This window comes from Mustela putorius, unplaced genomic scaffold, assembly GCF_011764305.1.
Source record: "Mustela putorius furo isolate JIRA1106 unplaced genomic scaffold, ASM1176430v1.1 tig00003867_pilon_pilon_pilon, whole genome shotgun sequence".
Classification (NCBI taxonomy): Eukaryota; Metazoa; Chordata; class Mammalia; order Carnivora; family Mustelidae; genus Mustela; species Mustela putorius.
The window spans coordinates 34,176,318-34,191,040 of NW_025422019.1; the positions used below are offsets into that span (position 1 = coordinate 34,176,318).

General features: G+C 33.3%; 1 protein-coding gene and 1 pseudogene across 1 annotated transcript in view; both read left to right on the forward strand.

Moving 5' to 3' along the window:
• NCKAP1 (NCK associated protein 1) overlaps window positions 1–14,723 on the forward strand; it is a 101,068-nt gene that overhangs the window by 63,099 nt on the left and 23,246 nt on the right. The window contains 7 exon segments of the mRNA XM_045066440.1: window positions 2,056–2,188; window positions 5,528–5,647; window positions 6,225–6,364; window positions 7,261–7,392; window positions 10,102–10,320; window positions 10,500–10,630; window positions 10,912–11,009. Coding sequence (XP_044922375.1) covers window positions 2,056–2,188; window positions 5,528–5,647; window positions 6,225–6,364; window positions 7,261–7,392; window positions 10,102–10,320; window positions 10,500–10,630; window positions 10,912–11,009 — 973 coding nt within the window.
• LOC123387937 lies at window positions 2,637–2,726 on the forward strand (annotated as a pseudogene).

A 14,723-nucleotide genomic window follows, 5' to 3' on the forward strand; every position in this document is an offset into this window, starting at 1 on the left:
AGAGGGGTCTGGCTGGCTCATACAACTCTTGATCTTAATATGGGTTTGAGCCCAATGTTGGATGTAGAGATTACATAATAAAAAAACATAAAAGTAAATCTTAAAAAAAAAAAAAAAAAAAAAAAGGAATCGTTGACAACAAAAGGAAATCTACCAAGTAGGGACCTTTTTTTTTTTTTTTTTAAATTCTATGTAAGAGCAGCTCTTACTGTTGTGAATTTATTTTTATACTTTTTTGTGTGGAGGTAAAAAACCGTCACTTCAGATTGCCTTAAGATCCTCTTTTGCATCATTAGATTAAGGAAAAAAAGTTGTGACTCAGGGTTAAGTAGAACAAATGTCGGAAATAAAATAACAAGTAATTTCACTCTGTAGTAATTAGATATTAATGCTATGATGATGTGGTGACTACTCCCTCCATTTTCCTCTGTTTTCCTTTGTTCCTGTCATAGCCTCTTTAATTATTTTCTTCCTTCTCTTTCTCTTTTTTCTTTTCAAAGATTTAATTTATTTGTTTGACAGAGAGAGAGATCACAAGTAGGCAGAGAGGCAGGCAGAGAGAGAAGGGGAAGCAGGCTCCCAACTGAGCAGAAAGCCCAATGTGGGGCTCGATCCCAGGACCCTGAGATCATGACTTGAGCTGAAGGCAGAGGCTTAACCCCCTGAGCCATCAAGGCGCCCCTTTTTTTCCCTCTCTTTCCCCCCACATAAGGTGGTCCTTGAAGGAAGTTCAGGTCAGGTTTTTGGTTTTTTAGTGTCTACCATAGTAGGTGTTTAATAAATGTTTAAATGAATAAATGAACTTGATTGTGATCAGACCAATAAAGAGTAGGACCAGGTTTCATACATAATTATTCTGGCTCCAAAGCTGGGCAGTATCAGCTCTGTATCATCTTGGTTTTTTTTCCCCTGTATGGAAGCTAATTGGAGTAACCTAGTGTGTCCCTTTATTTCTACAATGCTGAGAATCTCAATGGATAGTGGTAGTTGTTTGTGTGTATTGAGAAGCTGTTATTACAAACAGCTTCTCATTTTTTTTTATTTTGGAAGATACTCCAGTCCACATTGATTTGGGCAGTTTGTTAAGATAGCTTTAATTAGCAGTATTGCAAAAGAAATCCAAATTACCAGATAGGGAATGCATGAGAGGTTTCTTAAAAAAACTGAAACAAAACAAACCAAAACAAACAAACAACAAACAAACAAAAAAATCTCTGAAACATAATTTGTCACTGAAACAAAATATATCACATGACAAATTTGCAAGAATTTTAAGATTATTTGGAATCCTATACTGTTGTCTGACTTGAAAAGAAAATGGAACATTTTATGTTTACATGTATTTGAGCTACAGAAAGGTTCCTTTTGGTAAAAGGAAGCTACTGCAATTAAAAAATCCTGTTCCCCTTCCTTGGAAATAAAAATACTTTGAGTAATGTTTAAAACTTGTGATTTTCAGTCATACTTAACTTTTATCCCTAAGTAACTTTTATCTATTTTTTTCTCATCACTTTCCTATTTTATCTGTTACATCCAAAATAAATACATGTTTACTACTTCTGGTTGTCTTACTATTCCAAGATGTACTACATTTTATTGCTCATATATTCTTTTATGTTTAATATCTCCAAAATCGGGAAGTAATTTGAAATTGATGGTACAGCATTGTTTAATTAACAGTGTTTTTCTTTCTTAGTGGTACAATAAAATAGTGATGTTTCCTACTAAATGATAGTGACTTGCCTTTGATAAGATTTGGTAGTGTGAGATTTGAATGTCCTGTATTCATAAGCCATAGATATGGTTTATTTTTTGTTGAAGTTTTTTATTTTAAAACTTACTATTATGAAAATTATATTTTTATTACTCTGTAATGATTGTTGGTATATAAAAGATACTCTTTGGAAAAATAACTACTCTCTTCTTAAGGAAATAAAGGCTACCAGTTGATAACTTTTGTTCCCTGGAATCCAGTTAAATTAACTAAGTATTATATCATAAAATTTTTAACTGTAAAAATGGTGATTCTAATTTTTAATTTGTTTCCTCATATAGTTTTTATAGCCGTGCTTTTGAGAAGATGTTTCAACAGTGTTTGGAGTTACCCTCTCAGTCAAGATATTCAATTGCATTTCCACTACTTTGCACTCATTTTATGAGTTGCACACATGAACTGTGTCCAGAAGAGGTAATTTCAGGATAGTACTGTGATTTATGTGGTATGCAGAGTATACTAGCCCAAACATGTAGCTGGCTAGATTTCATAATTACCTAATCTAGCTTCCTACCTAATTTCTCTTTATGCAGAATCAGAACGATGTTTGAATAGATTAAAATAAATGTAGTGTTTATTTGGATGGATGGATAAATGCACATACTTATTTTTAAGAATATATCATAATGTCACTTAGAATTACATTTATTAAATGACAGGTCAGGTATTCATATTTATGGTAAAGTTATATACAGTAATTGATTTTGTATGCTTACTTTTTCTCTTAAACTGTTAATTGAAAAGAGTTGAAAATTGAATGTATAGATTACTGACTAAACATAAGCGTGTCAAAGTGGAATTTCACTCACTTGTTAATATGATAGATATGGTAAACAAAATTAACATTAGCATTTGTAAGACAATTGCTTCTTGGCCTTTTGGCTAAGATCAAGTGTAGTATTTGTAAGACATACACACAGACACACATAGTTATTAAATAATTGGACTACTCAGTATTTTTATCAGTAATAAGTATCAAATATGTACTCAGTATTTCTTCTGATCTTTAAAGAAGAAATGTCACTTTGTAAGTGTGGTGAGACTATATATTAAAATTAAATGGTCTGTTTCTTTATAGTTTAACTTAGTGTTGAATCTCTTAGAACTACAGAACTTGGAGAAAAGAAACTGACAAGCAGTAGCATTATTACTATCTTGAAACATTAGGTAACATCTGTTGCAGATTGTATTCCATTAGCGCTTTGGAAGCCAACTCTGAGACAAGGTTAACCTGCAGGAAGTTTAGTAGGGACTGCTTTTAGGGTTGTTACCTGTGAGGATATCAACACCACCAAATTTAATACTTTTATACAGTTTTTAGGTATAATAGATTTTATCCTGAAGCTTTATACCTAAGATATAGTATTAACTCTTCATCATAATCATCCTTCCCATTAAATTACCCATGAAGTCCTCTTAATTTTATTTGTCTGGTTTCATTTCTTGAATCTGTCTTCTACTTTCCGTTGCTTTGGTCACTCTTGTAGCTCAAATTTGCAATACTCTTCATATGTACTCCTAAATAGTTCTCTTACCTTCAGTATTTCTGCCTTTAAGACTGTCTAATACACTGCCACCAGAGTGTCTCTTTCCTTCTTGAAGAATCCTCAGTGATTGTCTCTTGCATATGGAAAAGGTAAAAATTTCTCACCCAGGCATTTAAATCTTCAACAATTTGCACTCTGTTCTTATTTTTTTTTCTTCTAAAAAACTGTGATTAAAATCTATCTGTATCTGTCTGCATACAGACAGATAATGTTATATATGAGCTAAAAGTGTGCCATGTGTTATTTTTAAATGTGCAGTACAGTGGCATTAATTAATTTCACAGTATTGTGCAACCACCACTAATATCATTTCCAAAACTTTTGTCATCCCAAGCAGAAACCTTATAATTATTAAGTAGTAATTTCTCATTCTTCTAACTCTTGATATCCTCTAGTCTGTTTTCTGTCAAAAAATTTGGTTAGTCTAGGTGGTTTATATGGGTGGAACCATGTAGTATTTGTCTTTTTGTATCTGGTTTATTTAACTTAGTGTATTTCTAATGTCTCCCAGATTTTTGTCTCCATCCCAGAGCTTTCAGATCTTGATTTTCTGGATATTCTGCTGGAATTTAGGTATTTTTAGCCATCTGAAATGTAACATGTCCATGATAACTCTGCATGTTACCCCATCACCATCCTTTGAAGCCTTTTCAGGCTTCATATATCCAAACTCCTACCACTTATCATTATTGTCAAAGCCACATCTTTTTTCCTGCATTACTGTTGTAGTTTCCTAAGTGGTCTTTCTGCTTCTGACATTGTTCTCCCCAAATCTGTTTTCAGTATTGTCGCCAGAGGCCGAGGCAGCAGATCATGGAGAGAGTTCAGTTGTTATGTTTTTCATCCAATTTCAGCATTTCTGAGCATTGAAGGGGAATAGTAATATCAGATTTGTATTTTAAATAAGTCCAGTAAATTTGAAGAAATGCTAATTCAGTGTTTTGTATTGTTTTGAGGAATAAATGATAGCAAGGGGTTCAAGAGTCAGAATTTGATTAAATAAAACCCTGAATGTTTATAATTTGAAAACTTTCCTTAAGTAAAGTGAACCAATATTTAATTGTATCTGAGCTGGGGATTCCTTTTGATTTGGCTTCCTTTTAAAGTATTCAGGGGCATTTATAATAAAATACATTAAAATATCATGATAGATCACCTAGGAACAGTTACTTTAGCTGTTTAAGTATTTTTATATTCTTATATATTACATTTATTTATATATTTTATATTTACATTTATATTTGTATATGTATATTTATGTTGTATATTTACATTTATTAGCAACATAGAAATACCACATGTAAACTGTATATTTGTTATGTAATTATGGAAGATCTGGTAAGGTAAACTTTAAAAAATTTCTCTCTGTATGAAGTATAAATTTGGAGTGCAAAATTTTATGGCATTATATACTCAACTTTCCAGTTATCACTGACAAGAAAAACCTATTAAATTATTATGATAGCCACCAAAACTAAAGGTTTTGGTTACAGAATCCTGTAGAGAGAGATGGATGAATTTGAGTGAGTATATGTCTACGTACACATATCTAATCTCTTGAAAATTAAAATAATGCTCCCTGCCCACCCCCCTCACCCCCCCCCACCCCCGCCAAGTTGTGTTCAGAAAATGCATGGTTAGCTTTTTTTCTCCTCTGGTTTGGAGTTGATTTTAGGGAGTTGAATGCTTTTTTCTTTGTTTTACTGACCTCATGTCTAACAATTTTAATTAAATATTGAAGCTTTTCTATAACTAGGAAGTTATTTGTTGTGTCAAGATCTTATGTATGTGTAATAAATATATATGTGTGTTCATGTGTGTATCAGTTAAGATTAGAAAACATTATTCTAAATGTGTTCTTTCACATCCTCTGTTTGATAGTTTAATTTTTAAGACCCAGATGTAGGACCTTGCAAAAACTGAAAATTAAGTTAATAGTTTTTCATGTAAAAGAAAATACCAATACTCTAAGATCCCTCTAATCATACTTAAAACTTGTACAGTCACCAAATACTTTACATCAGCTATATAAATACAATATGGTAGTTTAGTTGTTCCAAGAGATAAAGGTGATCTAGAATGTTCCTTACCCCCCACTCCTCAGTGTACAATAGACTTTATTTTCCATGTTTATTTAAAAAATATTTTAATTCAAACCGCTTTCTTAATAACTTTTCTTATTGTTGTTATTATTCTGCTTTGACAGCGGCATCATATTGGAGATCGCAGTCTTTCCTTATGTAATATGTTCTTGGATGAAATGGCCAAACAAGCTCGAAATCTCATCACTGATATTTGCACAGAACAGTGTACTCTTAGTGACCAGGTAATAATTCACATGTTTTCTTACAGACAGGAAAAATAACTGTTAGCCAGTTATTTTTTAATTTTTCTTTTTCATTAAACTCTTAGTAAATCTCATTACCTCACTCTTATAAAACTCCATTTTTAGGTTTTTAAAAAAATTGCCACTGTTTTTAGGATTACTTACTGTTTAAAAGACAGCCTGTAGCTTGGTGTTCATATACCTTCCTCATAGCTCAAACTGTCTACTTCACCCTGTACTTGATGCTTTTTACCACCTAGTAGTTCTCACTAAATTTTGAACTTTTCCTTCCAGTAAAATGTTCTCATTCTTTGCTTGCCTAGTCTGTTTTTACTTATCCTTTAAACTTTTGCTTTGATAATAACTTCCTCTATGAAGCTTTCTTCACATAAGATTTACCTGTTTTCTCTTTTCTACCAAACTGTGTGAGCTCCCCAAGCTAGCTAGGTGAACTACATCTCACCTTAGTGCTAGATGGTATTTGCTACATTGTCTGGATTCACGTAAGGTTTGCTTAAATTGTTAGTGCTTTTTCAAAATAATTGGTTAATGTAAGATTTCATTTCTTTTTAAATAGTTGCTACCCAAGCATTGTGCCAAAACCATTAGTCAAGCAGTGAATAAGAAGTCAAAAAAACAGACTGGTAAGAAAGGGGAACCTGAAAGGGAAAAGCCAGGAGTTGAGAGTATGAGGAAAAACAGGCTGGTAGTGACCAAGTAAGCCATCCACTTTTATTATATCTTTTTGTTACAGGTAGAAGTTTTTCATTTTTTGTATTGGCATTAGTACTGAGGGAATGCTAGTAATTGTAAATTCTTAATTTCTCATTTATTATTATTTTATGTTTGTGAACTCAAATAGTTAATGCTTATTTCCAAAAACAGACTTTGGATTTTTGAAGAAAATTCATGTAGTAGGTAATATTTGCCTTTACTAAATACTTTATTTGTATATTTTATTTATACTTATATACTTTGTTTGTACTGAATACTTTGTCTATACCGAGTACTGAAGGCAAAGAATTTGTCTAAAAATTTGGGGGGTATGCTATAAAAGCAAGCCATAGTTTTCCATTTCTTTAAAATCAGATAGCCTGAGACTTTATTTTGGTATGCATTATATTAGAACCTACATCAATTTTAGAGTGAATATATCAGACTAGATATTATTAAAGATTGTGTGTTTGTTTGGAGGGTAGGAATGGTGGAGAGTAATACATGAACATATGTTTTGTTTAAATTTCCTACTTAATTGCTTTTTTTATGTTGAGCAAGCTGTTGGTTATTTTATAGACAACTTTCTTTCTCTGGTACAGAGACTATAGCAAGGTTTGGAAATGATCGTTTTTATGAGCATGTAATAGCTCTTATTTATATTAAATCATTATAGTCATTATCATCTGAATGGAGAAACAAATGAGTGATACTGTCTTTAAAAAGCTGCTCTCATGTTAGTAATGTCCCTTAGGGTTTTGAACTTGTCAGTTTAGGAAAGAAGAAAACTGAATTCTGCAATTATTATCCCCCAATAAGGTCTGATGTGTTTATAAAAGTAATTTTGTATTGCTATGGTGAACTGTTGAAAATTTTATTGTTTATTAATATTTTTTCAGCCTTGATAAATTGCACACTGCACTTTCTGAATTGTGTTTCTCTATAAATTATGTACCAAACATGGTAGTTTGGGAGCATACGTTTACCCCACGAGAATATTTGACTTCTCATCTGGAAATCCGCTTTACTAAGTAAGAAAGACTATAAACTACTTTTGTTGGTTCAGTTAATGAGTTTCTCATGTTCTTCATATCCATACAGTGTTTACTTTTATGAGGAAAAGTATTAGAACTGATACAGTACGAAGAGTAATGAATGGGGAACCACAGAGAATAGTGAACTAGAAATTACTTAAGTTATTCATATTCTTGTCCCATACTTGTTATTAACTAGTTGTAGCACTGGATAAGCCAGTTACTCTTTGTGTGCCTTAAGTTCCTTATAAGCTAAATGGGAAGACTGGAGCAAATTAGTGTATTTCACCTGACAGGTAACAACCAAGTAGGGTCATGAGGTCAATGTATAAAGTTGCAGTCAGTGTTTAAAAAAAGAAAGAAGAGGCAGGGAGGAAAAGAAACAGGGAAGAATAGAAGAAAAATATCCATGCACTGCACGTGAATATAAATACTGCTCTTGAAACTCTTCACTTATACATATGTATGTTTGTACTGATCGTGATGCGAAATGCATATCTTTTAGTTGGTTACAGTTAAATGTTTAAAAACATCAGGACTAGGTGAATTCTTATCTTCTCTGAATTCACATGTATGCTCTTAGACCAGTAGAATTCTAGACTCTCAAGGCATTCCTAATTAGAGATTTTTAAGTCTTACATAATATGTTTCTTGAAGTCATACTGTCTGTGATATCAGAAACCTTTCAATTTTAAAAATGTTGCTCCAACCTTTTTTCTAAAGTTATACACTTAATTATTGAAGAAAATGTCAATTGATTTGAGAAGTTTTTCTTGGAAGGCCTTAGAGCAATTTATAAAACAAAATTTAGCCAAGGATTTTTCACAGTTTTATAGTCATTAACAAGTAGTATTTGTACCATATGCTTGACATTGTGTTAAGTACTATAAGTAGTAATGAAATAGTATAAAGCTTAGAGCTACAGTTCATGAGAAGACTACAACAATTGGAGAGCAAAATAGGAGAATATATAAGTGGCATTAAATTGTGTGTTAAGTCATCAGTTAGCCAGGTGTTTAAGACTCTCTGTTGCTTTCCTTTAGTAAGGCAGGCATCCTGACAGTGAAACCCAGAATAGCATTTAGACCAAAAGGTTATTATGCACTCTGGTATTTATTAAATATTCTCAACTTGGTGGGGGTTGTTAGAGTGGTGGGTGGAAGAGAGGGTTCACTTTCCACTCCCTTTTTTTTTCTCTGTACGTAGTCTGGTCTGTTAATCCACAGAGAAACAGATACTCGTTTAACAAAACATCTACTTAGTTACGAGAATCAAGGCCAAGCTATAAACTTGTTTACCTGGGAAAGATTTTTATGCCAAAACAAATAGCTCGTATTAGTTGGTTGATATTTGCTGATCACTTGAGCACAGTTTTAGGGCTTTAGGGGTTATATACAAAGATAGCACCTACTAACCTTGAGTTGGTCTTCTGGGATTTTTTCTTTTTTAAAAAGATTTTATTTACTTATTGGACAGGCAGATCACAAGTAGGCAGAGAGGCAGGCAGAGAGAGGAGGAAGCAGGCTCCCTGCTGAGCAGAGAGCCCGTTGCGGGGACTCCATCATGACCTGAGCTGAAGGCAGAGGCTTTAACCTACTGAGCCACCCAGGTGCACGTCTGGGATTATTTTCTATTGATGGAGTTTGTCGTTCTCTTTAAGGATTTATCCTTAGAGATGCAAGTTTAAGATCTTTACATATCTAATGCTTAGGGAGTTTTAAAGATGGTAAGATAGAGGTGGTCAATGGAGGGAAAAATCAGGTTGGAAAATATTTTCAAAATTTGTGTTTCCTTTTAGGCGTACAGTTTATTGGGATATAAACATAATGCAACTGTGTTTTATGTGCTGCCAATGATTAAAAAACCAAGAAGTTTTTTGTTTATTGCCTTGTTTTAACTGTCATGCATTTTGTTGAGTGGCAGCACGATAGGCAGATGTGGGCTTAAACCCTAGACCCACTACTTCCAAAAAGAGTGAACTTACTCAGTTTCCTTGAGTTCTGAGCCTTAGGTTTTTTTTTTTTTTTTTTTTAATTTGTGAAATGGTGGTGATAATAACTATATCATAGGGTTATTAAATATGAGGATGATCTGTATAAAGCATAAAAAAAACTACTGGCATGTAATAGTGCCAGATGAATTTGAGCTATGCATTAAACAGTTCATTGTATCTACTACAGACAGTGTATCCTGTTAAAGAAGTTTTTTTAAAAACCATCTTTATTGTTAAATCATTTTATTTTAATATTGATGTCCTTAGAATTTTTAAAATCATATTTCTACCTCATTTTAGCTTTTAGGTGTTTTTTTTTTTTTTTTAAGGTTGCTTTTTGGACGATAATGATAGTAATTACATGGCTTTGAAACAAATTGTATTTAAAATTGTTATGGTTTGGGACGCCTGGGTGGCTCAGTTGGTTAAGCAGCTGCCTTCGGCTCAGGTCATGATCCCAGCGTCCTGGGATCGAGTCCCACATCGGGCTCCTTGCTCCGCAGGGAGCCTGCTTCTCCCTCTGACTCTGCCTTCCACTCTGTCTGCCTGGGCTTGCTCTCACTCTCTCTCTCTCTTACAAATAAATAAATAAAATCTTTAAAAAAAAAAAATAAAAATAAATAAAATTGTTATGGTTTATTTAATCAGAGATCAGTATGTTGAATGGCTTTTACATAAATGCAAAGTCTGTTCTTTTATTCCCTTCCCGCCAGGTCAATTGTTGGAATGACTATGTATAATCAAGCCACACAGGAAATTGCAAAACCATCAGAGCTTCTGACAAGTGTAAGAGCATACATGACTGTACTGCAGTCAATAGAAAACTATGTGCAAATTGATATTACAAGAGTATTTAATAATGTTCTTCTTCAACAAACACAACATTTAGACAGTCATGGAGAACCAACCATTACAAGTCTATATACAAATTGGTAAGCACATTTAGAAATTAGGAGTGATAAAAAGTTACTTCGAAATAAGCTGCTTAAGGAAGTTATTTTTTTTATCAATGAGTGCTCATTTTTATTATCAGTCAACTTATGTAGGAATGTATACCATAATAAATTTTGAATTGATTTCTCCTTTTTATAAATTTACTTTTTCTCCTTAGGTATTTGGAAACTTTGTTAAGACAAGTCAGCAATGGTCATATAGCTTATTTCCCTGCAATGAAAGCATTTGTGAACTTACCTACAGAAAATGAATTAACATTCAATGCAGAGGAATATTCTGACATATCAGGTGAACGAAACTATGACATGTTTTATAGAGTGAAGAAACCTTGATTCTTTTGGCTTTTGATTGTTATGACTATGTTCATTCAATTACATTCATTCAGTACATAATCATCATACATTATATCTTAGACTTACCTTTGTGTTACCTTTTTTATTCTGGAGACTTGTCTAAGGATTTTTGTATTAATAATTTGCTTCTATAATGGAACATTCCAGTATGTTAATATTCGTTTTCTGAAAGTGTTTGCTCTGTCAAAGTATAAAATTAACTACATTTCCTTTCAGAAATGAGGTCATTATCAGAACTACTAGGCCCATATGGTATGAAGTTCCTAAGTGAGAGCCTTATGTGGCATATTTCATCACAAGTTGCTGAACTTAAGGTAATACAGTTTTTATCAGTTTTAGCTTTGAAACGTTAACTCCTGAAAAACATTTCAAAAATATGAACCTCAAGTCTAGAATCTTAGTTTAATCCAACATGGAAGTTCTCATATGTGAAGTAAATTGTAGAGATAGCATGGCCTTTCAGTAGCATTTTCATTCAGTACTCTCTTTTACAGTTGAAAAAACTGAGAGCCTAGAGAGGTGAAATGACTTACTAGAGGAGACTAAAACTCAGATTGATTTCTTGGCCTTTGGTCATATTTTCATGCTGTTGTACCATGATACTGTTCTTTGAATGACTGGTCAAAATTCCAGCCAAAGTCATTTATTTAAATTTTTAGTTTGAATGTATTACTTTATACAGATTATATTACAAACAATTTTAGGCTCATTGGGGTTTTTTCTTTCCCCTAAGTAATCTCTGTGCGCAATGTGGGGCTCAAACTCATGACCCTGAGATCAGGAGTCACATGCTTTATCAACTGAGCCTGCCATGCACTCCTAAGCTCATTGGTTTTTTTTCTATTATTAAGTAATCTTTTAAATTATCTTATGCCCTTTAAGCTGGATAAAAAATGTCTTTAGAATGCTTAGCATTTTTTTACAAAAGATTTTATTTATTTATTTGACAGACAGAGGTCACAAGTAGGCAGAGAAGCAGGCAGAGAGAGAGGGGGAAGTAGTTCCCCGCGGAGCAGAGAGCCTGATGCAGGGCTCGGTCCCAAGACCCTGGGATCATGACCTGAGCCAAAGGCAGAGGCTTTAACCCACTGAGCCACCCAGGCACCCCTAGAATGCTTAGCATTTTATTAAAGATGTAAAAGAGCTGAAGCAACAGCATTTTAAAGGACTTTTTTTTAAAAAGCCTTTTAGAAATATCCTAGTGTTAAGGTGATTTATATTGAATTAGTCTGTGTATATAGTAGCTATTAAGTTTTTGAAAGAATTTGAATTTGAGCCATTAAGACTTTTCAACTTAAGAACAGAATAGAAGAGGCATATTTTAAAATATGCCCTTTTAGGGACACCTAGCTAGCTCAGTTGGTGGAGCATGAGACTCTTGATCTCAGGGTTGTAAGCTTGAACCCTACTTTGGGTTTATTTAAAAATAAAATCTTAAAAAAATATTTAATAATGTACTCTTTGTGAATTTTTTTGGTTACTTGTGCCTTGCATTTTTAATTTCTCAAGAATATGGTTATAGCACTGATAAGTAGCTTGCATTTTATTTTTATTTTTTATTTATTTATTTTTTAAAGATTTTATTTATTTATTTGAGAGAGAATGAGTGAGAGAGAACATGAGAGAGGAGAAGGTCAGAGGGAGAAGCAGACTCCCCAAGGAGCTGGGAGCCCGATGCCGGACTCAATCCTGGAAGTCCAGGATCATGACCTGAGCCAAAGGCAGCTGCTCAACCAACTGAGCCACCCAGGCGCCCGTAGCTTGCATTTTAAATGTAGCACTTAGAAGTCTAAATGTGGCAATCTGATATACTGAAAATTTAGCAAATATATAGCTTAAGTCGATTGCTGCAAGGTGAGAAATATTTTGCTGAAAATAGCAAGAGTGTGACAAGAAGGAGAGGTGGTAGTACCCAGTATTTAAAACTTTTTTTAGAAAGCTTTTATTAATTTTATTTTAGAGAGAGAGTGCGTGAATGGGGAGAGGGGCAAAAGGAGAGGGAGAGAACCTCAAGTCAACTCTGTGCTGTGTGGAGCCTGGTATAGGGCTCAATCTCATGACATTGAGATCAGGACCTTTGCCAAAACCAAGAGTCAGATGCTCAACTGACTGAGCCACCCTAAGAATTCAAACCTTTAAAGACTCTAATTATCCTGAATTTCAGTCCTCTCATTTAAGAGCTTTGACTTTGGGCAAAGTTTAAACTCACTAAGCTTTTATTTTGAGAGAATTGTATGAGATAATACATGTCAAACACTTAGGTACTGAGCATAGTTCTTGACCCACAATAAACATTGAGTAAAATATTACTTGGTATTCAGCATTTCCATTATCCTCTTAATGTTGTTTTTCAAAAGAGTGTTCTATAATTCTTGTATAAAAGTCAACTTTTAGGTACTTTATAATGTGGATTTTAAATAAACAAACTGTATGCTTTATATAGTTTTGAATACATAAACATTGCAGTGACAGTTTTGGTTCTTTACAAGCAATATCATTGCTGTTTATTAGACTCATTCACCTATAAATACAGTCTTTCTCTTATCCTATTGTTCTTAGGTGACAAATTTCTCATCCTCATTATACTTTCTTATGTTCTTTTTGGCATGAAAGAAGAATTATGACAAGATTTTTTTTTTTCTTGACTTCTAGAAAAGAATTTTGCTTTTACCAGCTGTTTTTTTTTTTTTAATTTCAGACTGAATAAGTAGGGACTGCTAGAATTGTTAAGTGTTTTTAGTGCTTCTTTGCCATTTAATGTGGTAGATTGAATATTGTCATGTAGTAACACAAATTAGCCTGTATCTGTATCCCATATCTATGAGAGTTTAAAGGCATTTAATGTCCTTAACAGTACTGGAAGGCTGCCCCTGAAGATCTAGCCTTTCACTTTCCTTACCTCCATAACTCCTCCAGCCTGTTTGGCCTACTTGTTGTCTCAAAATATTCTTCACTGAGTTATTGTCTTAGCTTACCTTTTCATAATATTCATGTATTTTTCAAATGTTGTGTTATCAGAATATCCTTTCTTCACCACACTTTCTAAAATAGCAAACCTCACTTTTTATTCTCTTTATTCAGCTTTCTGTGTATCTTACTTGTGACCTTTCATGTCATGTATTTGTTTATGTCACTGTCACTCAAATAAAAACTCAGGTATAAGCTCACTTAAAACTTTGGTACTAAATTAGTGTCCACACATAGAAGATACTTGCTTAATATTTCTTGGATGCAGAAGTAAAAATAGGTAGCTATTTTGACTCTTCACTTTGTCTGGGGACTTTTCGAAGCTGCTTTCATAAAACTGGTATCGTCGCTGTTTTACAAATTAGGAAAGTGAAACCAAGAAATATTAAGTACCTTGTCTGGACTCACATGCTTAAAAGTGGTGAAACGAAAACTTGAGCCTGTGTAGTCAGTCTAGAATACTAGAGCTTATACTGGTACCATGTTATCTGTTTTTAGAAATAAAAAGGATCTAAGCAGTGATCTAACACATACTTACCTGATGCAGGAAGATCACACAGATTTTCATTCTTACATCAAGAGGTAGAGATTGCTTTTGACAAGATTACCTTTACATATTTAAGAACTTTTGTAGTGTTTTGCCTTTGTCTTCCCCATGTGAAATACATTCGTGTTAGTCTTTCTTTCTTTTATACAGATTCTATTGAAATTATTTGTGTAAAGCCCTTGGATAATAGTGCCTTGAAACTGAGAATAAACTTCAGCTAGAGATCTGGTTAGTGAAGGTACACTTATTCTGGGTACTGTACTTACTAGTACTGTTTAAGATTGCATTGATACTTTTGGTAGCTATACCATAATATTTTCATGTCAACTTGTGATCATAAATTTTCTCTTTTCTTTTCACTTACTGACCTTGAACCATGGCTCTCCACATCTGAGATTTTGTATATTTTTGTTCTTTAGACCCAAGTGTTGGCGACATTGTTCTTTTAAAAATTTTGTCCTCTTAGGTACTATTATTTCCAGATCACTTTGACTTCAGATTTTGTCATAATTTT